This window comes from Hydra vulgaris, chromosome 03 (assembly GCF_038396675.1).
Source record: "Hydra vulgaris chromosome 03, alternate assembly HydraT2T_AEP".
In the NCBI taxonomy this organism is placed as follows: Eukaryota; Metazoa; Cnidaria; class Hydrozoa; order Anthoathecata; family Hydridae; genus Hydra; species Hydra vulgaris.
This window is the reverse complement of record NC_088922.1, coordinates 60,001-87,615: the sequence shown is the minus strand read 5'-3', so window position 1 is coordinate 87,615 and position 27,615 is coordinate 60,001. Positions and strand designations below refer to the sequence as shown.

Sequence of the window (27,615 nt, the reverse complement as noted above, 5' to 3'; positions counted from 1 at the left end):
TTTATGGACTTAAACATACAATAATTCTTACAAGACAAAGTGATAATCCTGCAATTTTTAGGCTTGCTGCGGGAAAAGTTAATCTTACTAAAATATCATTGTTTATTCCAAGTGTGAAACCATCACTTGAAGAAGAGACAAAAATTGATTATGAAATTAAAAGAAAAGTGGTAGCTCCATTAAGTTTTAGAATGCGTCAGTGTGATACTACAACTGTTCAACAAGCTACTATAATTGGTTGGCAATTAAGTTGTGCTGAAATTCCAAGATAAATTATTGTCGGATTTCGAACAAATAGAAATACCGGAGAAATAGAAGTTACCAGTTGCTCTTGTGTTAAATTTGTTGATATTAGATTGAAAGAAGTTTCCTGTGAATCGGTTTGGAACTAATCCTAGTTTGTATTTAAGCATGAACAAAATGTTAGCGTAGATATTAATTTGGTAAATGTTTAGTGCTTTCATTTCTTTTAATAGGGGTTTAGCGTGGGTCAGTTTGTTTTTATGATGTATTATTCTAGCAGCATGTTTTTGTCGTCGATAAAGAGATATTAATTTTGTCTTGTGTGTGCTTCCCCAGGCTATGTTGGCATATGTGAGATAACTATGTATAAAGGAAAAGTAAAAAAGTTTTAGGTTTTTTTGCGATAAAAATCTAGCTTTAAAAAGTATACCAATACTTTTAGATATTTTAGTGTTGATGGCATTTAAATGAGCTGTCCATAAAACATTTTCGTCAATAATCACACCAAGAAATTTAATTGTTTGGGTTCTTTCAATTTTTTTGTAGTCAATACTTAGTGTCGGTAGAATTGATGGTAGTTTGTTCTTCTGTTTCTTTGAGTAAAATAGAATATAATTAGTTTTTTGCGCGTTTAATTTTCTCATTTTTTCGAGCAGAATTTTATGGTTGACAGTATCGAAAGCTTTTGTAAGATCGATAAAAACTCCCAATACAAATTTTTTAAAAAAATATTTGATCATTGTTACTTGAAAAATATTTACGTTATTTATAATAATAGCACTATCCAATATCCTGCCCTTGATTATTTTTGCTCATTTCCAAATCAGCAATTTTCAAGAATTTATAGAGATGCATCAATGTTTAAAGAAAGATTTTATGGAATGAATGAAATTATTGCAAACAGCAATATAACTCCTTCTGACTATAAAGATTTATACCCAATATTTGTTTTTGATGTTAGCAAACAATCAGAAAAATTAAAATCAGCTACAGTACAACTACAAGTTAAAGCATTTTTTAATACAACTGTACCAGCAAATACTCAAGCATATGCTATTGTAATATCTGATAAGATGATGAAACTTGTATCAGATGGTAATAAATTTGATGTTAAATAAATTTTTTGAAAGTTATTTAAATTTTATTTTCTTTATATAATAAAAATGTATTATACAAAGAAAAGTTTAAAAAGTTTATTAGAAGAAAATAACATTTCAAAAACATCTGACAATATCGCTACATTGCTAATGATTGCAATGGAAAATGGGTTAGTAGATAAAGAATCTATTATGTCTCATTGACATAATAGATTCTTGTGAGGTGAAAGAAGTAACTATTAAAAGATCAGTTGGAAGACCCAGAATACATCCAGTGAAAGAAGTAGATCCTTCGGATCTATACAAAGTAACTGAGAAAAGATCAGTTGGAAGACCTAGAATACATCCAGTAAAAGAAGAGAAAAAAGAAATAGATCTAAAATATGAAAGATTATGAACAATTAAGAAAAAACCAGTCACTATTAAATTAACAAACATGGAAACAGGAGAAGAAACAGTATATAAATCTTTATATAGCGCAATGCGTGAAACTGGTCATGGATATAGATATCTTAAATGCGTGATGGTAAGATTGATAATGGTTATAAGATTGAAATATCAAATTCTGAAAAATTAAAAAAAAATTAAATATATTTAAAAAAATCTTTATATATAAAAATGGGATATGATGATTTATATGAAAATCCAAATGCTATTGAAATATTAAAGGCTAAGTTAGATAAAGTTTATTTTTTAATGCGATTGAAATATAAAAGAAGAAAAATTATAAAAGTAAAACTTGCAATATAGAAATATAGATGCATTTAATATTTCATATGAAACTTTACATATGAAATATTAACAAGAAAAAATATTTTGAAAAATGATATAAAGAAAATGAAAATTAAACGGTGAAAGAATTAAAACAAATCGCTAAAGAGCGAGGAATTAAATATTATTATAATATGCGAAAAAGCAAACTCATTACAGAGTTATCGCTCACAGAGATGCAATCAGTTGAACAGATTAGTACAAAGTATCTACTTAATGAGCCTGTTCCAGATATATCATCAACAATTTTAGCTCCGTCCAGGGGCGGATTAGGCTTTTGAAAAGGCCCGGGAAATGCTATCATGAAAAAGGCCCACCAAGTGACCTTTTTTTTTAAATCGTATTCGCTTGTAACCCCTCACTTTTAAATACTTTTGTAACACTATTGAACAATAAGGACTTGTATACACTTGTTTAAAATCAATAAAGATGTCATTTAAGTATATGTGTTATATTTGTATTATAAATTCATATTTAAATCACAAAAACTAAAAATCATAAAAACAGTAACTTTTTTAATTCACCACTCGATTTAGCAAGTTCATCAATAATTTCATCGTTGGTTATGTTACTCAATATGTCCTTTTCAATGCACATCATCAACAGTGAGTCCAAGTGATCTTCTGTCAACTGATTTCGCAATCTAGTTTTGACACATTTCAACTTGCTGAAACTCCTCTCACAAGCCACTTGGGTAATTGAAATTGTGAGCATGAATTTGTAAGCCCTGTGCAGCATGCAGTAGCTCTTGCCGTAAAGATTATATTTTCGAAGCACATGGTAGCAACAGTAAATGCACGAGCGACACTTCTTTAGAGGGGCGCATTTATGGTTGGTTGCGTCATCTTCATTTTCAACCTCATCCTCATCAATCGTGATTTGATCAGAACAATCGTAACTCTCTTCCAATGTTTTTTTTAAAACTGGCCACTTTTTTGCAAAGTCCAACAGCTCAAGCAACAGCTGCGCTTCTTCGCCTAAAATATGAAAAGATAATCTTATAAATATTCAAAATAAAGAACAAAAGAGATAACCTTATCTAATGCTAATTAAAAATTTAATGAAGTTTACCAATTTGGAAAACAAAAATACTTAAGCAATTACTAATAAAATTTAACAAGAAACCAATCAATTATATTTATAAGTAAATTTACACACCTGTTGCCGAAATATGACATGAGATTTTCTGAAGGGCTTTTTTTGGAATATTACATTCCAATAACTCAGAAAATCCGTTGGGGTCAAAACAACTCATATCAGAGTACAGTTCACCGTGTGATGCAAACCGAGTCGACAGACTTCTTAACACTGTGTCTAGAATACCATTGTGGACCTCTACTTCAAACTTTTTTAAAGGATCTGTAAGTGGATCATCATTTGCTAATTCTCCTGCCATTACTTTTCTTATTCTTTTGCGTACCATAGGCAAATCTGTCTGTATAACACAATCACATTCTTTCTCGTCAAGAATGGTTGCGGACACATTAATGAAATGGTCTGCAGCCAACTTAACTTGATCAAAATTGCGTGATTGAGTCTGAATTTCTGAAATAGTTACTTTAACCATCTCAAACGCTTTTATGAAATTCAATCCAGACGTCTGTAGGTATTTAGACAGTGGTGTGGTTGACTCCATTATTCTTAGATATACAAATCCCGTCAGTACAGTCTTATACTTCAATAAGGACGTTAATAGACACTGCGCATCATAGCGTGCTTCAACACTTAATAAAGTGGAAGAGACTGCTATTTCCAGTACTTGAACGACGTCTGAGTATAGTGCTCCTTCACCGTCGCGAAACGTACCAAAAAACTTTTGAAGAGCATCGTGTTTGGACCCCCATCTAGTAGCACCGATAACACTTAGTCGTTTGTGAATGTTTTGGCCATTTTTTTCTTTCATGTGATCAGTCCAAAGGTCCATTCTTAAGTAAGACTCACGAAAAAACATAGCAGCCTTTTGAAGTATACCAAAAAGTGTCATTGAAGCTTCATTACTGCTGGTGGCGTCACATACGACCAGATTTAAAACATGCGCATAACACCATGTGTGAATGTGTCCAGGAGACGCTTTTTCTAAGAATGTAGTAAATCCATTGTATGCCCCGGCCATATTAGATGCGCCATCAGTACTATCTGACACACATTTAGTAATATCAATGCCATTTTGTTCCAAATCATTTGACATCAATTTGCACAGATCACTGCCTTTTCCAGAATGTGAATCGACAACACCAATAAGTCGCTCATCAACTTTGTCGGTAACGTATCGCAGGACTATCGCACATTTATCCGCTTGTGTTACATCTTGAGTTGTGTCAAGTTGCACTGAGAATATTCCCGCTTGTTGTACTTCTTCAGCAATGGCACTTTTCATTAATTTAGCGATTCCTAATATAATTTGGTTTACAGTGGATTTGGAAATGAAAGTATTTCTGTTAGCTCTATTCCTCTTATCCTGTTTATCATTCAGCATGCCTTTGTCGATAATTTCCTTCAAATGCGCTTTTAGAATTTCATTGTACTTCGCAACAAGAATCACGATTTCAAGAAATGTTCCATGATCCACTCTGTCGTTAGCCAAAACATTGACGGCTTCGCAACCAGCCTTACCTCGATATGGCATACCACGTTTACCAATCAATTTGACAATTGACACTACTCTGTCCACGATCAATCTACGATGTAAAACTTGCTGTTTTCGTAGACTATATTGCTGACCTTGTACCATATCTAGAATGGTTCGATTAGCAGAGAAATGTAGATAAGCCTCGACACATTCTTGGTGTCTCTTTGACGATTCGTGTTCCACAATACGTTGATGAATATGAGTCCAACTGTTAAAATCTGTTACAAACGAACTTGGTTTCTGCTTCTCATTTCCATGTGCCAAACAAACACTGCAAAACAGGCACTCTTTTTCTTCTGAAAATGAAAGAAACATACGCTGCATACCATCTTCAGGACGATAATATACCATTTTTTAATTAAAGTGACGTGTTTCAGGCTGATGTGGGTGATATTTATAGAAAGTTGTCATTTCATTCAGGTGAGGCTTATTAAACCAATCATTCACTCGGGTAGTAGTTTTTTCGTTATCACCAGTAGGTTCAACCATGCTTGAAGAAGCTGTGATGTTTAGAATGAGGATTGGTTGGGTCATTTCATTAGTGTCAGTATGAACGCCATCTTCATCATCAAGGTTTATTTGGGTCTCTTTAGCAACGTGAGATCGAACCTCATCAACAGGCTCAGCATCAGCATGGTGTTGCAGGGTATTTGAATTCAGTTTAGAAAACATGGATAGTAGATTTTTAGTTGTTTTAGCATCTTCTCGCAGAAGCTTTATGTTTTTCTCACGTAACTTTTCATGTCCACTTTTTCGCTTAGACATCACACCTGTAAAAAAATAAAAAAATAAACATTTGTATTAGCCTTTTAACTACTATGATTTTTATTGATTATTTTTAAATAAGTGTTATGAATGGAAGACTTTGAAAATGTTTGTTTGTGCGACTGTATTGTTATTTGTGTGAAGTTTGTTAATCTGATTATTTTTAAAGAATATAACTTAAAATTTTAGATTATACTAATTTTAATATTTTTTAAAATAAACCTACATTTATTAAACCTACATTATTATTACCTACATTATTATTAAACCTACATACTTATTAAAATAAACCTTCATCTTCATTAATAATAAATCATTCATACTTATTTTTATAAACTGTGTAGGGATTTCTTGTTAATATTATACATACTATATAAAATATAAATAGCTATATAAAATATAAATATTATAATAAATACAACAATGTTTGTGTTATATTTTACAATAAATACAACAATGTTTGTGTTATATTTTACAATAGTTTTTACTAATAGTTACACTGTTACTGATACTTACAATAAACCATAAAAATGATAATTATGCAATTATTGACACTTTTGTGATGGTTTCAAGATATTTGTTGGAAAGACAAAACCAAAATTTGTTTTTTAAATAATAATACTTACAACAATAAAGCATCGAAATGAGATTAATCATTAAAATATTGCAAGAGCATTAAATCCAACAGCTAATCATCCTAAAAGAGTAGATAAAGATCTTAAAAATCAAGCAGAAAAAATAAACTGGGAAAAAATAGAATTTCCAGTATCCTTAAATCAAATCACACAATTTGAGAAGAACAATTAAGATATCAGTGTCCATGTATATGGTTATAAAAATTCAGAAGTTCATATTTTGCATGTATCAAAGAATAATGATCGCAAACATTTAATAGATTTACTATTAATCTCAAATGGCGAAACCAATCATTACTGTTTAATAAAAAATTTAAGCAGATTACTTTTATCACAAACATCTAGACATGATACTAAAGTGTATTATTGTAGAAATTGCTTGTTAAAGTTTAATTCTGAAGAATCATTATCTAATCATAAATCTTATTGTGATACACATGATTCAGTACGTATCGAACTTTCACCACCAAATTCAACAATGCAATTTACTAATCACAATAAATCAATGAGAGTTCCGTTTGTAGTATATGCTGACTTTGAAAGTTTTATCAAACAAATTGACACTTGTGAACCCAATCCGAATGAATCTTATACTAAACAATATCAGGAACATATTCCAAGTTCATTCTGTTATTATATTAAATGTTTTGATGAAAGTTTTTATCAAAGCAGTCCAGTCACATTTACTGTAAGTAGTGAAACAGATGATGTTGCACAAATTTTTGTTGATAGTTTACAAGAAGATATTAAGAAAAAGTGATAGTATCAAATTTCCAAAAAAGATGATGTTTAGTCTTGAAAACAAGCATGATTTTATTGCAGCAATATCATGTCACATTTGTGGAGAAAAACTAAATGAAGATAAAGTACGTGACCAGGAAAATATAGAGGTGCTGCTCATCAAAGTTGTAATTTAAATTATAAAATTCCAAAATTCTTTCCAGTACTATTTCACAATTTATCTGGTTATGATACTCACTTGTTTATAAAGAAATTATCAGGAGGGAAATTGAGTTGCATACCAAACAATGAAGAAAAGTATATAAGCTTTTCTAGAGAAATTAAAGTCGATGAGTATATTAAAGACGGTAAGAAATTTGAAGTTATAGATTTGAGCCTTTTAGTTAAGATGCTTTATCAAAGAATTTAGCAAAAGACCAGTGCAAAAATATCGGAAAATTATATTCAGGGAAACAATTAGATCTGTTACTAAAAAAAGGCGTATATCCATATGATTGGGTAGACTTTGTTGATAAATTTTATGAAACCCAATTACCACCAAAAGAATTATTCTTTTCAAAATTAAAGGATGAAGATATTAGTGATGATGATTACTCACATGCACAAAATGTATGGGATGAGCTTAATTGCAAAACATTTAGAGATTATCATGACTTGTACAACGTTTCAGATGTGCTTTTACTAGCTGACGTCTTTGAAAATTTTAGAGATGTTTGTATGAATTGTTATAAATTAGATCCTGCTTGGTATTATACATCACCAGGATTAGCTTGGGATGCAGCATTGAAGAAAACAAAGTAAAATTAGAACTGTTGAGCGATTACGATATGATCCTAATGATAAAGAAAGGAATAAGAGGTGGAATCAGTATGATACCTAATTGATTAGGAGCTTCAAATAATAAGTACATGGGTAACGCATGACAGTAGCAAAGAATCAACATTCATACAATATCTAGACGCTAATAATCTATATGGATGGGCAATGAGTAAACCACTTCCAACACATGGTTTTAAATGGATGGACGAAAATGAAATAGAAAACTGGAAATCAATTCCATGTATATTAAAGGTAGATTTAGATTACCCTGAACATCTACATGATGAAAATAATGATTATCCACTTGCACCTGAAAGATTAAATATTGATAAAGTTGAAAAATTAGTCCCAAACTTGAATAATAAAAAAAAGGATATAGTACATTATGAAAATCTAAAACTATATGAACGATTAGGATTAAAGATTACTAAAATTTATAGAGGAATAAAATTTGAAGAAAGAGCATGGCTCAATGAATACATTGAACTAAATACAAACCTTAGAATTAAAGCAAAAAATGATTTTGAAAAAGAATTTTTTAAACTCATGAACAACTCAGTATTCGGAAAAACAATGGAGAACATTGAGAAAAGAGTTGATATTAGATTAGTAACAGACAGAAATGAAGCTATTAAACTAGCATCAAAACCGAACTTTGAAAGTAGAACAATATTTGATGAAAACTTAATCGCAATACATATGAAAAGAACAAAATTAAAATGTGCTAAACCAATTTACTTACGAATGTGTATATTGGACTTGAGCAAAACTCTAATGTATGAATTTCATTATAATTACATAAAGAAAAACTATGCTGATAGAGCAAAACTATTATTCACAGATACAGATTCTTTAACATACGAAATTAAAACAGAAGACTTTTATTACAATATTTCTTAAGATATTGAAAACAAATTTGATACAAGTGAACTTGACACAAATCATCCAGCAATTAATAATGTTGATTTTAAAGTTGGTCTTAATAAGAAAGTAATAGGAATGTTTAAAGATGAGACTGGAGGAGCACAAATTGAAGAATTTGTAGGACTCAGATCAAAGTTGTATTCTTACAAAGTACACGGAAAAGATAACAAAAAAAATGCAAAGGAGTAAAGAAAAATGTTGTTAAAAAGTATATAACACATGAAGATTACAAAAAATGTTTATTAAGTAAGGAAAATAAGATGATGAATATGAATGTAATAAGATCACATTCACATGAAATTTACAGAGAGGAGATCAATAAAAAAGCATTAAGCGCAGAAGACGATAAAAGAGTTATTTTAGAAGATGGAATACACACATTAGCATATGGACATTACAAACTAAAATAAGACAAGACAATAAGACAATAGGACATTTAGGCAAATAGACAAATAAGTATGTGGATGGGAACCCAAGGGGTAGGGGGATCCATAAATTATTATTGAGAAAAAAATAATTTACAAATAAAAATGGAAAATACTTATAAACTTGTCAATGTTGAAGGAATAATTCTACCTAATGAACCACTAACAAATTTTCAATTGATCAAAGCAGCAAAAAAATTAAAAATAAAACATTTTAGAGGTGTATTTGTAAGAGATCAATTACCAAAAAATGCACACAGAAAAGAATGTGGAATATTAAATACAGGAGATTCAAGTACGCAAGGATTTCACTGGATTTGCTGGTACAAAGACACAGGGCCGTACCAAGCCTATTTTGCGCTTCGGGCAAGAAAAGAAAATTGCGCCCCCCCTCCCTAAAAAAAAAAAGAAGAAAATTAAACGAAAAAATGATTTATTGATCACCAAACTTATCACATCAAGTTATAAGTAAATATTGTCATTAAGGTTGCACAAACTTATTTCAATGTCACTTTTCTGGCTTTTCTTGAAAAAAATCAATGTTGTTTGCCACTTCATTTTCAATTGAAATTATAGCCAAACTAGACAAACAATCTTGGCCCATTGTTGACCTCATATAGTTTTTTATGAGCTTAAGTTTACTGAAACTTCTCTCACACATAGCAACTGTGACTGGTATGGTGAGGAAGTTGCGAATAGCAATTGCCGTGTTGAGATAAGCATCGGTCAAAGAATATTTATGAATGAGCTGCATAATGTCGATCGGGCTAGATTTTTCAAAGTTATCCATCATTGCGGCAGCTTGATATTTAAAGCATGCCATTTCTGACTGGAAATCGGAAGAATCTAAATCTGGCTTGTAAATTTGAGATAAATTTGAAAATTTATCTCAAATTCACAAAACAAAGCCTCAAACCGCCACTCAATTTCTGTAATAATGCTTTCAAACACAAAGTTGCACTGAGATCCAAATTATGTTTCTGCTGTAAGAAGGTTAAAGTCATCTTCAGCTTCATAAAGTGCCAACCGCTTCACTTTGCGCTTCCTCTTGATTGGAAAGCCACCATCAATTCCGCTCTGGTTAGCTTTTTCTGTGGCATCTTTGATAATGTTGTCCACCCCAACTTCTCAAAGATTTTGAATGGAAGCCTCCAATTCTTTCATTTTTTTTTCGGCAATGTCAATTGAAATGTTTTTGACTGAAGCAGTTTGTTTTCCCGGTCAATTAGAGAAAGAATTTGACACCAGAAATCCAGCAAACACAATAAACTGAAATCAATTTGAATGAGAAGTTTTTTTACACTGCTAACTGTGACAGCATTTGTCATGGGATTGTGGATAATTGGTTCCAAAACTTGAAGAACGTCTTTGATTTGTCTGTGCAATTGTGTGATTGCTTCTCTTTTGGCAGACCATCTTGTGTCACTGTTTCCCTTTAATGAGGTGGTCAACGTTTTCATCAGTTTTTCCCATATTGACGTGGAAGTTGAAAAAAAGATAAAGATGGCTTGAACCTTTCCAAAAATCGTAATCATGAGTGGGTAAACCTCAGAAGCCTGAACGTCAACAAAATTTAAAGTGTGAGCTGCGCATGGAACAAATCTTGCTGACTCATTAAGAGAATGGATGTGAGCTTTGACACCATTGTATTTTCCAGACATTTTTGCTCCATTGTCATAGCCTTGGCCCCGGCAATTGGAAATGTTTTGACCATCCTACTCCAATTCTTCAGTTATCTCTGTTGCAAGACCTTTTCCAGTTTTTTTGTAAAATTCAATGAAATCCACAAAGCTTTTCCTAATTGTGCTGGTTTCATCACTGATGTGGACATGCCTGATGATCTGAGTCATCTGCTCTTTGTGGGAGGTATCTGGAGTCCAGTCAAACAGAACAGAGTAGTATTTAGCTTTTTTGATGTTTGACAAAATTTCGTTCCTAACTTTCTGCCCAAGTAACTCAATCAGCTCATTTTGAATTTGAGGAGAAAAGTAGGATGTTGTGGTTTTTTTGCTTTAACGTACGCAATGTGTTCAGCCACTAAAGGATAATAATGGCTGATCAACTCAATTTAGCTCAGAAAAATACCACTGTTTTGTTGACCGATGTTTTCCATTGTTACCTGAAGAGCGAGATTCTTGGCACAGAACAAAATTGCATCAACAACTAATTTTTCATCTCTCCACTGATAACTCTCTGCAGATCAGAATCCAGGGTCTTTCCTTCCTTGAGGTTTTTTTCAAGAGTTTTCCAATCAGAATAGCTTCTTTGGTGTTTATTGCTGTTTTCATGCTCAGGAATTCTTGGGTTTAGTTTTTTCCAGTCACAAAACCCTTTGGAAATTTCTGAGAAATTGTTGGTTTTTGTTGTTTAAAATAACAAACAGCAAAAACAAAATAAAGAATCTTTTTCGTTGCTGTGCTGCAGCCAAGTGCGAACAAATTTTTCACTATTGGGATGAATTTTTTTATACCATTTTGAGCTAAAGTGTCGCATTCTGTTGTCAAAATTACAAAGCGTGTTTAGGAAAAATTCTCTTCTGTCTTGCTCTGGTCCGTGCTCAATCAAAAAGCATCTTGTTTTGCCCGTTATTATAGGCCGTGTCGCTGGATCCCTGTGTTGAAAATTTTCTTCCAAGGCCACTGGAATTTCTGAGATTGATGAATGAAGTTCATCCTCCTCCATTTCAGCTGATAGTGTTAGAGGGCGCTCTTTTGTTCAGTAAATGAGCTTTAATATATAGGAGTTTGTGTCAAGAGGGGGAATTTTAACTTATTTTCTTATCAACAGCAGCCACGCCTTGAAAATTTGTTTCATAAACTGATTATTGTTTTTAATTTATTAAAATTTGCGCCCTCCCAATTTTGGCGCCTCAGGCCGCGGCCCGGCCGGCCCCACCCTTGGTACGGCTCTGCAAAGACAGTGATAAAAAACTAAGTTTTGACTCTTATGGGCTACCACCTGTTGATATTATTAATTATTTAAAAAGTCCTGTTTATTATAACAGTGAAAGAGTTCAATTTGGAAATACCTCATTCTGTGGACACTTGTGTTTATATGTTTTGAAAAAACTAGATGAAGGATACGATTTTCAGAATATAATTAATAATCTATGCTAATTTTTTTCTTTATATATAAAATGCCTGTCGATATATTCGGTACTACTACTTCAGATGTATATTTAAATGGTTTAATAATATCTGAAGCTAATAACTTGTTCATTCGTAGAGATGGACAAAATAATGCAACTAGTAATATTAATATGAATTCTCATAAATTAATAAATGTACCAGATCCTACAAACTCACAAGATGCTGCTACAAAAAATTATGTTGATAATAATTCACTTAGTCTTAATGAATTAGGGATAATACCAAATTCAAGTTTAAATTGCCTTGGATTAAAATACAAGACTATTCCACCAAAAACAGATGCTAATGCAACAAAAGTTTTTACACAATCTACTGGTCCTGGTATTCTCAGAAAACTATGGCTAGCATTAGATGGATTAGATACTACTATCAATGTTCCAGGTAGTGTATTACTTAAAATATATGCAGATCATGCACTTTGCATAGGAAATCTTTCTACTTCTACACGGAGTGATGGAGATAATAATATTGGTTTAGCTTGTGATATGTTATTTGCACCAGTTGGTGGACCATTTTATGTAAACTCTTTACAAGGTTGTAATGCATATACAGCTAATTTACTAGGAGGTTACTTTACACTTGATATGCCATTTACTAGTAGTCTAACAATTCAATTATACAATAAAACTAGTAAAAAGGTTAGATATTGGATACAACCCCATATAACAAAGACTTCATCAACACCTAAATCATTGTCATCTATTAAAATATACTCAGAAACATTTAGATTTATGAACACAACTTATGGTAATGAATATATCTTATTAGACACTACGGACAATGCTAAACAAGGTGTTTATCTTAAGTATATTAGAATACATATTATTGGATTATCTGGAAATTGGTGGAAATCTTGAGTACGCATGTATGATGCAAAAAATTCTCCAACAAGTACTGCCAATGTTATACAACCGTGGACAACCTATGATGGAAATGGTACTACAGTAGGATATCCTGGATTTGATTCAGATAGTAAATGTATATTCGCATCATCTGGTTTAGAAGACTTTTATCTCTCCTCGTGGAACAGTAATAATATTAATTCATTTGGAAATGAATCATCTGCACTATTGTATCTATCAAGTAGTGCAATTGAATCTACATCTACTGTCTCATTTTACAGAAATTTTAATGATTCCATGCTAAGTGTTACTTCTGGAAGAAGATTAGTAGTAACAATAAACTCTGGCGATGCACAAAAGGGACAATCTGGAAGTTTTGATGAATTAGGACATGTTTTCTTTTATGCTTAAGTTGATGAAATTGATAAAACCATAATATATTAATATATTATTGTTGATATGGATGAAATATGATATGAGAATATGGATAGGGATATATTTGAAAAAAAATGGCCCAGAACCCGCTTTTTATACTACTTTTATATACATATATATATACATATATATATATATAAATATATATACATATATATATATATATATATATATATATATATATATATATATATATATATATATATATATATACAGTGCTCATATTGAGGTGAGATGCAGTGGGATGCCATCCTGTTGCCTTTTTATAAAGTTTAAACCATCTGGCTACCTTATTATGAATTTCTTTATATAGCAATGATTAGACAGAATGGTATTTATATGCATATATATATATATATATATATATATATATATATATATATATATATATATATATATATATATGTATTCATGTACATATATATATATATATATATATATATATATATATATATATATATATATATATATATATGCATATAAATACCATTCTGTCTAATCATTGCTATATAAAGAAATTCATAATAAGGTAGCCAGATGATTTAAACTTTATAAAAAGGCATACATGTGTATATATATATATATATATATACACATGTATGTATACATATATATATACATATATATATATATATATATATATATATATATATATATATATATATATATATAGATATATATATATATATACATGTATGTATACATATATACATATATATATATATATATATATATATATATATATATATATATATATATATATATACATATATATATATATATATATATGTATATATATGTATATATATATATATATATATATATATATATATATATATATATATATATATATATATATATATATATATATATATAATCAGGGATGCGGAGTCCCAAAAAGGACTCCGGATTTGATAGTCTAAAAAAGATTACTTTATTCTAGTTTTTGGTATCCAGGAGTTCTAAAAATATAAATATGTTTATGGACTACAAATAGATAAAAAATTAAGACTTTTAGGTTAGAGGAACAACTGTTTTTTGAACCCGGAGTCCTTCGGTATAATGGCGGCAAGGACTCCGGGACTCAAGGACTCCGGGCTTAAAATAATAAGTTTCAAGTCATTTAATCTCATGAGCTTTTTTTCTTATAGCAGATCATAAGCTAACAATCATGTTTAGAGCTTCTGAATACTACGGACTTGGAAAAAGTTGAGATATAAAGCCGGAGTCCTTTTGGGACTCCGCATCCCTGATATATATGTATATATATATATATATATATATATATATATATATATATATATATATATATATATATATATATATATATATATATATATATATATATATATATATATATATATATATACAAAGGCGGCTCGTCAATAGGAGTCATAGGGGCCTGACCCCACCTAGATTTATTTAAAATAAAGTATTTGTTAATGCAAATATGTATTTATATATATGTAAATATACAACTATTAGCCTAAACTATTTGCAAACAGGTTTTTTAAAAATAAACAGTTCTAATTTTAGTTAGTTCTAATTTTATATTATTTTATTTTAAAAGTGTTAGACTGGGCCGGTTTTTTCTGGCCCTACTTAAATAATATAGTTTTTGATGCGCGCGTAGAATTCATTGTGCTTTTAGGTGGGACAAAAAAGCGCACTGCAGGGCGTTATTGAACCGGCCTGAGAAGAAAAGAAGTTTAAAAACATCAACAAGCTGTAAAATTTTATTCACCATTTTTAATTCTCGATTTAAAGAGTGAAGAATTTACTGCAGCAAAAAGTCTGATGTTTTGTCGACTCAATAATGTACAGTAATATTAGGAAACTTTATAACATTAAACGTAAACATTTATTTGTAAAAATGTTGTAAACATCATACATTTGTTAATATTGCAATTTTACTGTGATTATTAACAGTACCAATATTACAATATTAACAGTGTTAATAATGGTTTCTTGCCCTGGATATGTAGATATAAAATTTTTCATGTAGTTATTAGGAGTATAAATTAATAGGAATAAGAACATGGCAAAAACACGATATTTAAAATAATGTAAGAGAAATTACTGGTGTTTGAATATTGCTTTGACATAAACATTTAAAGAGATATAGTTAGGTAAAACAAAAATTAATTTCTATTAATTTTCAGAAACTAGATTTTCTTGGACAAGTCATTTTATTCTATAATTATAACAGGAATAACAATGGTAAAAAGAATAAATTATAAGTTTAGAAACTCTTGGGAAATTGAACAGTTTAGAAAATTGGTTTTAAAATATCATGAAAAAGTTTCGCATTTCTTTTATAATCAACAATCTTGTACATTTTATAATTTGTTAGTGAACTACATTTTCAGGCATATATTTTTTTATTTTTTGAAAATTTATTGTTTGTTTTTTTTACAGGAAAAAAGTAGTGGCTCAGCCATATTACATTAATCGAACAAATGCATCGCAAGTGTATGGCAATGTTTAGCAAGTTTATATATTGTGACACGAAAAAGCTTAGTCATTTCTACAAATATAATAAGAGCTACAAACTGTTTATACTTTTGAAATTCTTGTTCTATTCTTAATGAGGGATAGCTGAAGTTTATTTTTTCCAAATAGCTTATGTATTATATTCTGCGGCATAATAAATCAACTATTGAAAATTGTTTACAATGTTTGGAGGCAGTTGAGTTATTCTATCTTTTAAGTTGCCAATTAGATCGGCGCTGAACCAGACCAATATCAACCATGATGATAAGCATCAATCACAAGTTTTAAAGAACTTTTTATTAGCAAAAAAATGCAACTGATATTTTTTCAAGAAATATTTTATTATTAGTCAATATTATTAGTTTGATGCAAAAAGGTACAAACAACTAAAACAACAGAAGATATAAAGAAAATTTTTTTTCAATCGCAAAAACTGTACCACTTATGGTACTGTTACATTTCTTAATACAGCTTCAATAATTGATACTTTCAAAAAGGCACTAATTAAAAAAGTATACAAAATTTAGATTATTTTAAAATGTTTGACATTTACCATTACCATAGAAATAAAATAATCAGAATATTTTATTGAAATGTTTTTTTTGGGGGTTGAAGCTGAAGCCAAATTACTAAAACTATATAAACATTTAAGAACTGTTATGTATGCTTACAAACAGATGTTAAGTTTTTATTTTTAATTACATGAAATCGTTAAATCATCTTTGACAATGTAAATAATCTTGTGAAGATTACTATTATCTATGACTGACATTGTAAATATTGTATTTAAGAATTATGGATTTAATTAAGTAAAATATGTGTTGTATTATGAAAAAAATATTTAAAAAACATGTTTAAAAATTTTTTAATGTTGTAAAAGTATCTTTTTTGTATTTGTTGACCTTTTCGCTATTCTCAGAAAACTTTATGTGAACCTATCAGAGAGTTTAATGTATGTTATGTTGCATTCTCTATTATTTTATCGATTGGTAATTGAGAAACCCTTCTTGTCTAAACTGCTGTTGATAAAGTTTGCTTATAAATCATGTCAAAGTCATAGTTATAGGTTAAAGTTACCTTATTTATCAATAATTTAGGTTCATTATTAAGATAAATTAACATGAAAAAAATTGACATTTTATTGGCTTAGCGTTTCTCGTCATTGAGATCCGAACAATTTCAATTTTAATATACAGCATTTCCCTCGGTATCATATATAAAATATTAAAATAACTAACCAATACTAAGTGAAGTTAAGTTGATGTCGGAATTAACCGTTTTGTTGAAAATGCTGTTTTTAGTGATATCGGCACAATTGATGCTCTATCCCAATTATACATTAAAATAACCTGGTTGGAACATTTTCTGAAGTATCAAAGTTGATAGAGATTGTTTTGGTCATGCCTGCATCTACAACTGATGCTGACGGTGTTTTATTACTTTAAAAAGAGTTAAGACACTTTTGAAATATTTGGGCAGTTTTCCATCAGTTTTCTCTGGTTTTTACGTAGTTTTAAGAGATTCAAAGTCATTAAATACTTTATTTTGAAAGTATGCTAGCCCTAACAAATACCAAAGCATCAATTACGCTGACAGCAAGTCGTTGTGATATTTTTCGGTTAATATTTCCTGGCCCCACCAAAGTGTATTGTCACCGGCCACCATTGAATAAATATATAAATATATATATACATATATATATATATATATATATATATATATATATATATATATATATATATATATATATATATATATATATATATATATATATATAAATGTATACACATATATGTAAATATATATTTATATATATATATGTTTATATATACATACATACGTACATAGATATATATATATATATATATATATATATATATATATATATATATATATATATATATATATATATATATATATATATATATATATATATATATATATATATATATATATATATACTATTTTGATTAAGCATTTCTCTGAAATGTTTAATTAAATGGAACAAGAGTAAATGTGTGGTTATGCATTACGATAAAAACAACATAAACTACAATTACACAGTTAATGGATCAGAAATTAACACTTCAACAAATGAACATGATCTTGATTTAAACTTTGATACATCACTAAAGTGTAAGAAACACATAGTAACATGGTCATCAAAAGCAAGGATATATTGATACACGAATTAAACACAACTGCAAATTTATGGAATGCTAGCCATCAGAAAGATGTCATTTCAAAAAATGTAAATATTTTCAAAAACAAATTAGTAATAAATTTAGCATAAAAAATTAATTTGAAAACTATTTTTGTTTAAGTTTTTCGAATTGAATTGTTGCATATTATCAAAAGCTGTCAAAGTGGGTTTTTAAACTAACTCGCTGTTAATAGAGTTACAGTTTGAACTACTATTATTACTATTTTTAAAGAGAAAATTAAACGCTTTTTTAAAAAAACTGGCTAATAAGCAAATTTTTAAAATATTTTATTTGATTGAAAATAAAGAAAAAGTCTGGTATTTATCATTAACGTAATAGTAGTAGTAGTAGTAGTAGTAGTAGTAGTAGTAGTAGTAGTAGTAGTAGTAGTAGTAGTAGTAGTAGTAGTAGTAGTAGTAGTAGTAGTAGTAGTAGTAGAAAAATGCTGCAACAGGTTTCCATTTTTAACTTACAGGTTTCGGCAGCCTTTTCACCTTCATACTCTAATTTTATTCATATATGAAAATTTAAAATAAAACATATAGTATGAAGTATAACTGAGAAAATTTTTTTTTTCTTTTTTTTTCAAGTTATAATCTCGATACTTATGCGGAATATTCAAAATTTTTGCATCGAGCTGAGCCTTGAAACTGTAAACAAATGAAGTGCATACAACTTCTGATGGCAACACATTCCAATGATTTACTATTTCATTTGTAAGAAACCTTTTTAACTATCTATTTACAAAACTTGCTAACTACTTTCTTAGTTTAGGCTAAGAAAGTAGTCAGCAAGATAATCTCTAAGGTTAATATAAGGCGCTTAATGATGTTTGTATTACAATATTATTATTTACATTAAAGTATTATTTACACTAATGGTCATGTAAACAAGCGTTCTGTATAATTTTATACAGAAACAGCATCCCTATTATAATGACAAACCTTGCTATACTACAATTCAACAACACAAATTATATATAGAGGCATTTCCTAAGCGAACAGATAAAAAAGCCATATGAAAAGTAAGTGCATTTAAAAATTTAAAATTGTTGTTTAATTATATCCCAAACTAAATCTAATATTTAAAATTTTTTAATATTTATGTTGCTGGCTGTAGAAAATGTTTGCTTTTCTTTTTACTGTCTTTACATAAGTTAAAGTATCTTCGGAATTGCAGGCACCAAGTCTATACATGCCAGATTCAACTTCGAAAGCTTTAGGAGAAGTCCTCAGAATAAAAAATAAAAATAACAAAAGTTTCAACAATCAAGGAAGAAGATGTATTTAAAAGTGTTTGTACTATTTAGAGAAAAACTTATACGGATTTCTTGAGGATAATTTTCTCATTTTCGAAATACAGGGATTAAAAATTCCTGAGATTTTCGCCATCCTTACTTTTGATCTTGAATGTGTTCATGTATTTTTAGGTTTTTTTTTCACATGGTGACAACAAATGTTGCTTGTGGTGTAGTGGTGAATGTATGACTATCTTAGGAAATCTTTTTACAGAGATTAAAAACTCATTTTGGAATCAGATGATTAAAATACCTTATGTTATGTAAAAATCATACGTCGTAAAAAGTTTCAATTTCATTTTATTAGAAAATTAAATAGTGTTAAAGTAAGTTGTCTGATTAGAGCAATAGGACAAATAAACCCCAAATGTTTTGGCCACTTTTGTTGATAGCTTGTCAAGAAAAACCTTTGTATTGACGTAAACCAAATCAATTTTAAACAATTTTTTCAAGTTTTATCATAAAATACAAAAGCACTTTTTTTTTTTGTAAGGCTAGGGGGAGGGGGTTAAGGGTCAGAGTTTTTTTATTCTTAGCAAGTGGAACTAATTTGAAATATGATTAAACTACTTATACTATAATTAAAATAATGCCTAACTTTAGAAAAACCTAGGTGACACTTCATTAAAACTAATAGGTCCTCTGGTTGAATGTGATATAATTAGTATAATTATATCTAATTACTATATAAAAATATGATTATGTCTTGTTATTTTATATATAATAATATAATATTTTTAAATTATTAACTTGTGAATTTTATTTGATAAATTAATGGATTTTTGACGACGTAATGGATTTTTGCTAAAGTGATGGACGTTTAATGAAATGATAAATATTTAATGAAGCAAAATACTGTATAATAATAATAATAATTAGATGTATTATAACTCGGTCATTCCGTGTAAAATCAACCAAAAAAAAAATTTCCGCATCATACCATATTGAATTTTGATGATTTTTGGAATACAAGCTTAAATTAATGAAAGAAAACTTCACTCATATTTTTAGTATCTGAATCCATACAGTTTCAGAGATATTGAAACTCTGTGCCAATCTCTTTTCTGACTGTTTTTTTCAGCGCCATTTATTTTTTTAGCTTATTGCACAACACAATTAGCTCTAACTTTTGAAATACTTGTTCAAAAGTGGTAAAAATGTTTATCTAACTATTTGTTAGGGCGAGGAACTGAAAACTGATGGCTAAAACCCCCTAATAATTGAGCTTCTATATGAAAATCTAATTTCAAAATGGTGTAACACTTATTATATGTTTTTTGATGCCTCATACAAAAAATGTTTATTTTAAGATGCCTAAATGAAATGATTCTAAAATTTTTTCTGAAGGTTCTATATGTAACAAACTCCACAATCTAAAAAAACTGCAAGGGTTTTATTTTTTAAATAAGATTTATTTGCATTTAAAGTCTTATAATAATGAACCAAAAAATATAGAAATAAATTAAACAATAACAAATAAATAAACAAATAGAAATAAGTAAAATGTAATAAGAAAAAATTAAAACTAGAAGGTAATAAGAGTTAACAATCTTTAACAGTTTTATAAAAAATTAGTTCTCTGGTTTAAAGTTTGCCCAGCTGTCTTCAACGCGTTGATGATCAATTTCACTGATTTCTATTGTCTTCCTATCACAGTTGTTGGGATATTAATCATTAAAAATAGGTTTGTAGATGGAACCCAGCACACATCATCTCTAGAAGGCCAATAATATGACTTTGAAAAGTAACATGGATGCATAAATCTAATTTGAAAGCCTTTATTTTCAACATCAATCTCCTTAACTAGTCCAATCCATGGATTCTTATCATAATATAGCATTTTTTAATAACCCCATTAGTTTGAAAATTAAAAACAAATGAAAACTCCAGTTTTTCAGAAGCAACTTTAGTTCCAACTTTTGTGTTACTTATTGGACTGAAATTGTGATAGCTGCGAGTGCTTGGCACATTTTTGCAGTTGCATATCTTTGCTCCATTTCAATTCAGATTATCATGTTTGATTCATTAGATATGTAATAAAAATTAATTCCTATGATTTCATTTTGACAAAAATAAAACATTGCAGATGCTGTATATGATTTGTTGTTGTTCGATGAAGGTTAGCAATTAAAGTTAGTCGTTTAACAGTCCCACCAATACCATCACAGAGTGATTTACCGTGACTTTTAGCAAACAAAGACCATTTACATTTCATAGAAAAATCTTGTTCATGGTGGCATATATTTATTAAGTGTTTGCAGTTTTTGTACTGGCCAGCACACCCATTTGAAAAGTAATGAACAGTTTCTATTTGATGAGAAATATTGCTTTTAATATTTTCAACTGTTAACTTCATCACATGATATACCATATCTACATCATGCAGTAAATCATCAGAGATAATACATATAGAATCACATTTGAGAACATTAGTACTTTATAGTAAACTACTGTTGGATGCAATGTTGCTTGAATTTTGTTCCAGTGAAAACTTTGTACTTCGTCTTGTACTAGAAACTCATAGTTTTCTGAGAAATCACAAATGACAATGAACTCTGTACTACTTAACTCATCTTTTAATTTTCTTAAAGAATCATCTTGACTTTTCGCAATATAAGAATGAACTGTAAGCTTTTGTAACTTATTTGTCAGAGTATTAATGAGGCTACTTGTGGTTTCTGTTAGACTTATTAGCTCAGATCGATCTGTTGCCTTCAATTGCTTGTAATCTATACAACAACCATCTTGAGAACTCAACTCATTTTCAAGATAATTTCTTAATTTAGAATCTTCTGGACACAAAGGGCAACGGTGTATCATGCAGTTCTTGTTAGTCCTACTACAAACAAGCATACCAATAAATTCATGATAATCTTTTGATAATTCATTTGTACTAATCATTAACTTAGCATTTTGATGGTAGGTACACATACATACTGCATGCGCACCAGATGCTCCTACTGTAATGCACCATTTTTGGACAATGTGAGCAAAAGTTAGAAAAACAAGTCTTTATATCTGGATGACTGGTTTTAAACTTAGCATATAGTTCTTTAAATTTTAGAGAATCAATTGCTTTTACATGTGAGATCTTTGAGCTATTCTCACAGAATTTTTTTTACCAGCCATTTGTCTGCTATTTTGATCGTTACAATAAAATTCAATAATTTTATCTTTTCTTTTTTCAGGGAAAAAAAAAAAGGGAAAGAAATATCTCAAGAGACTTCTATATCTTTGTTAGACCAAGAGATCGGAACCAGTGGTAGTAGTTCAATTTTCAGATTCTGATTTGAAATTAACATTTTTTTCTTTGGTTTTTCCTTTAAGTATATCCATGTCATTTGCTTTATTTTTAACTTCCTTAGATAATTTATTGAAGGAATCTTCTTGGCTTAACTGATCAAGATCTATATTTAAAGTCCTTGCAGTACCTAACTTTACTGTTTTTTGAACATGCAATAATTTCTTTTTACTAAGAGCAACTCTTGAGTGTCTATTCACAGCATGCATTTTAAGTGGACTTATGTTCATAACCGTCAAAGAAGAATTAAGATTTTCTTTTAAGAACTCGTTTATAGTTAGTTCATTATCTTTTTCTTCATAAATCTGGCTGCAAGTCGGTTCTCCTGGTCCATTATCCTTAAATGTCATCAATTTAATCTTACATGAGGGACATATCTTTTCTCCAGGTATAACATCAATACCAATGTTTTTGAATTTTCCAGCAAGTTGGATATTAATTTCTTTACATCCTCCTAAAAACATTATAATTACTGCTTTAGTGTGATTTTTGCAAAAAAAAAGTATATAATTACAATAAAGCTTTAAAAACGTTTTATGGCTAAGTAGTAATACCCTTTCTTCTTTTTCCATTGTGTAAATGAAATGGATCAAAGCAAGTTATGTGGATTTTTGAGTAACGTTTTAAGTAAACATATTTATGGTGTAGGGAAACTGTTGTATTTTCATTACTTTATAAATTTTCATTAATACCAGAACAACTAATTATCAAGTCTTTCTCAAAATCATTAAGACTTGAAGTTTTTTTGATATCATTAGATTTTACATGTTCGTTTGTGACAAACTTCTTTCTTTATTAATCTAATTGAACATCTCTTTTTATCATTCATATTGTTATACTATTTTTTAGTTCTGTAAGAAATAGTTTTAAAATAATTGTTATTTTAAGATTCTTAAATAGAAAATCCTTCAGTTACAAAACATAAAGATTGCATAAAATAAAGATCTTTTTTGTGAAATGCAAACAAGTTTATATGTTAAAACTCTACCTGAGATACTGAGATTCTACCAATTATTTTAAAATGCTCAAAATAAATGCATATAATTCAATAATATTTTTTCATTATTACATTAACAATTTTTTCTTATCTTTTTATTATAAAACTTTAAATGGAAATAAATCTGATTTTAAAAAGAAAACCCTTGGAGCTTTTTTGTATTATAGAGTTTGTTAAATAAAGAATATTAGGAAAAAATTTCAGAATCATGTGTTTTTGGCATGTCCAGATAAACGTTTTTTTGTACGGGGGGCATCAAAAAACTTATAAAAAGTGTTACACCATTTTGAAACTAGATTTTCAAATAGAAGCTTAATTTTTTAGTGGTTTTATATCAATATCTCTGAAACTGTAAGGTGTCAAACACTATTATTTGGAATTGAAGTCTTCTTTCTTTACGTTAAGCTATAAGCTTAACGTAAAGAAAGAAGACTCAATTTCAAATAATAGTGTCTGACAAAATCATCAAAATCTGAGATGGTATAGTGCCGAGCATATATTGAATTGAGCTGGATTGACCCAATAATAAATACTGTATGATTATAATTATATATATATATATATATATATATATATTTATATTTAATAATAATGACTATGGATGTTTGATCACAAAGTAGATGTTTGATGGAGTGATGAATGTTTGATATAGCTATAGATGTTTGATGAAGTAATAAATATTTGTTGAAGTAATAGATGTTTTTTGAAGTAATGGATGTTTAATGAAGAAATGGATATTTGATCAAGAAATAGATATTTACTTAGGTGATGGATGTTAGATAAAGTAAATAATGTTTTATAAAACAATGGCTGTTTAATGAAGCAATTGATATTTGATGAAGAAATGGATGTTTGATAAAGTAATAGATATATTTAATGTAATGATGTATGTTTGATGAAGTGAATAATGTTTGATTTTGCAATGAATGTTTGATGAAGTAAAGAATATTTGATGAATTGATGAATATTTTATAAATTGATAAATGTTTGGTGAAGCAACAATAGATGATGCAACAATGCAATAGATGTTTGATGAAATAATGGATTTTTGATGAAGTTATGGATGTTTGATGAATTATAGATATTTGATAAAGCAAAGTTCCGCATGATAATAGTAAGTATACTTTGATACTTAATTTTGTTCTAATTGCAGAAGACCCAATTTTGGACCAACAACCAGCAGGAAATTTAAATATTATAAACCAGGAACGGGTTGAAACCGAAATCTCATTACAGGAAAATGCAGGTGAAAATAAAATTCGAGATATGGAAACAGAGATAACTGATCCGATTCATCGAGGTAATCCATTCAATTTTATTGACATTGGGATTATCAACAAGAACAATTCTTGTCAAGTAAACTCTTTTCTTAAGATTACTTGTTTTGAAATTCCAAATAATATCGTTAAAGACTAATCATCATGCATTTTCTTATCGTTTCTTAAACAAAACTCTTGCAAATGGAGAAACTTGCAAAAGAGACTGGTTGTGCTGGAGTCTTGAAAAACAATATTTGTATTGTGCACCATGTTTCCTTTTGAAAAAAAATGCTGCAAATGTGTCATTTTTCTCTAGTTCTGCCGGATGGGGCAGCAGTAGAGGTTGGAGAAGATTGAAAGATCGTATTCCGTCGCACGAAAGTTCAATTTACCATAAAGAAAACTATGTTGTATGGAAATCTGCTAGTAGAGCAGCATTATGTGAAACTTCAGTGGATAATTTACTTTTATCAGAACTCAAGACTGAAACTGAAAATTGGAAAAAATTATTCCAACGTATTCTAGATGAACAATTCAGCAAATGTACAATTTATTCAGTAGCAGTCCTCAAAGGTGGGAAAATTAAAACAACATCTTCCTGTTTCGTTGCATGGAATGTCCAAAACAAGATGGTCAGCACGGACTGATGGTGTTAAACCAGTTGCACAAAATTTGAACTCAGTAAGAAGTGCTTTAAATGAACTTGGGGCGCTACATTTAAAATGAAACTCAATGCTATTCAAAAGTATAATTCCAAATTTGATTGCATTTTGATATCTTCTATCTGGATGAAGCTACTCACAATGATTCATCAGACAAATCTAATCATCGAGGCACGCCAAGCCACTCTTGATATTGAAAAGGATAACATTAAAAATCTATGTAATGACATTCAAAGGTTGCGTGAACAGTTTGATAAGGCTTTAAATGAGTCAAAATTTGTTGCAAGAAGTATTGGTATTTTATGGGAGTTTTTAACTAATCGTTATTTTCCAAGACAAAATGATGCTGAGTTATATTTCAAAATCAATGTATATTTTGTCATCATTGATTCAATTCAACCTGGCCTCACGCGACGATTTCAGTCGTTACAAGAAATTTGTAAACTTTTTGGATTTCTCTTGCTTTAAAAATTTGAACGACGAAGATCTTGTTTTGGCTGCTCAACATTTTCAGCACAAATTTGACAAGGAATTCTTACAAGAACTTGAAAATGAGGTTTTATTTCTTAAAAGAGTCTATGGTGCTAATTTTAAACTAGACTGTACACCAAAAAAATACCTGGAAGAAATACTTGGACTTGGTCTTTCAGGTGTCTTTCCAAACATTACAATTGCATTACGAATTTTTATCAGCTTGCCTGCATCGACGGCTTCGGGCGAACGCACATTTAATGTTTTAAAGCAGATAAAAAATTATCATCGTTCAACTATGGGGCAGGAACGGTTGAATGGACTTACTATGTTGAATATAAACTGCGATATTGCACGAAAACTAGATTTTTCAAATATAATTGCTGCATTTTCAGAACAAAAAGCAAGAAAATTGTTTGTAAAATTAAAACTAATTCATTCTGTTTTAGTTACTTTTAGTGAATTTCTTTAGATTTCATTTGCAAAATGTGACATTAATTTAACTATTCATTTATAGTAATTTGAAAATAATTACATATCAAAAAAAACCAAATAATAAAAACCAATTAATAATTATTCATGCATGAATCATTCATTTGTGAAATCTGAATTGTAACATTCACAATAAAGTAAGAGCGTAACATTCCACTCATGCGTCGTACCTTCTTAATTCCCAGGCCTCCCCAAATATATGTATATATATATATATATATATATATATATATATATATATATATATATATATATATATATATATATATATATATATATATATATATATATATATATATATATATATATAGTATCGGACAAAACGAGTGCAACCAAATAATGCTAATTTAGTTTCTTTATATAAAAGTTGTATACGAAAATTAATAAATTAATCGAAAGTATTAAAAAAAATTGATTTCCTTCTGGACAAAACAAGTGCAACTCAACAAAATGTTGACCAAGCTGTATTTCGCTATCAATATTTCGTGACGAATCCTTTGTTGTCGATCACAGCCTTTCATCTTCGAGGCATAGATTCGATCAGGTGATCAATGAAACTTTGTGGAATCGCTGTCTAGGCCTATTGGATTTGTTCAAACAGTTGATCCTTACTACGAACATTTATGCACATTCCAGTCAATATGAGATGTAGCAAACAGGAGTCTTTTCTTCTGGTTTTTTAGTGAAATCAGCGGTTTCTTTGCAGGGCTTCGAGAAAACAATCCGGCTTCAACAGCACGTCGTCTGATTGTTCGGTCCGATACAGGCAGCTCTAATTGCTTTTGTATCTCGACTGATGATATTCAGGGATCCTTCTTGACGGATCTGACGATCATAGAATCCTCTCTAGAAGTGGTGGAACACGGTCTTCCACCTTTGTTATCTGCTGTCAACATCCCCGTAGAACGATATTTGGAACAAAGTCTTGATACGGTCCATTTTTTCACGCGATATTTATCACAAA

The 27,615-nt window shown here is 29.4% G+C and overlaps 3 protein-coding genes across 3 annotated transcripts; 1 reads left to right on the top strand and 2 right to left on the bottom strand.

The window, feature by feature from the left end:
* Positions 1-2,378: 2,378 nt before the first annotated feature.
* Positions 2,379-3,831, bottom strand: LOC136077606 (uncharacterized). The gene is made up of 2 exons (XM_065791883.1): positions 3,270-3,831; positions 2,379-3,088 (listed from the first exon to the last, which is right to left on the bottom strand). Exons 1-2 carry the CDS (start codon positions 3,745-3,747, stop codon positions 2,607-2,609), a joined length of 960 nt encoding a protein of 319 aa, XP_065647955.1. The 5' UTR covers positions 3,748-3,831; the 3' UTR covers positions 2,379-2,606.
* On the bottom strand, positions 3,801-5,091 carry LOC136077848 (SCAN domain-containing protein 3-like). The gene is made up of 2 exons (XM_065792000.1): positions 3,918-5,091; positions 3,801-3,835 (listed from the first exon to the last, which is right to left on the bottom strand). Exons 1-2 carry the CDS (start codon positions 5,089-5,091, stop codon positions 3,801-3,803), a joined length of 1,209 nt encoding a protein of 402 aa, XP_065648072.1.
* A 20,657-nt stretch (positions 5,092-25,748) lies between these two features.
* Positions 25,749-26,631, top strand: LOC136077847 (uncharacterized). Its single transcript, XM_065791999.1, has 2 exons — positions 25,749-26,127; positions 26,288-26,631. The coding sequence occupies exons 1-2, from the start codon at positions 25,749-25,751 to the stop codon at positions 26,629-26,631; spliced, it is 723 nt and encodes a 240-aa protein (XP_065648071.1).
* Positions 26,632-27,615: the final 984 nt, after the last annotated feature.

Coding starts and splice junctions, on each gene's coding strand:
- LOC136077606 (XM_065791883.1), bottom strand. CDS start 3,747: ATGGAGTCAACCACACCACTGTCTAAATACCTACAGACGTCTGGATTG. Junction 3,089..3,269: donor ATGTCATATTTCGGCAACAG/GTGTGTAAATTT, acceptor TTCATATTTTAG/GCGAAGAAGCGCAGCTGTTG.
- LOC136077847 (XM_065791999.1), top strand. CDS start 25,749: ATGAAACTCAATGCTATTCAAAAGTATAATTCCAAATTTGATTGCATT. Junction 26,128..26,287: donor TCAGTCGTTACAAGAAATTT/GTAAACTTTTTG, acceptor ATTTTAAACTAG/ACTGTACACCAAAAAAATAC.
- LOC136077848 (XM_065792000.1), bottom strand. CDS start 5,091: ATGGTATATTATCGTCCTGAAGATGGTATGCAGCGTATGTTTCTTTCA. Junction 3,836..3,917: donor TGCTCTTCAAAAGTTTTTTG/GTACGTTTCGCG, acceptor CACTTTATTAAG/TGTTGAAGCACGCTATGATG.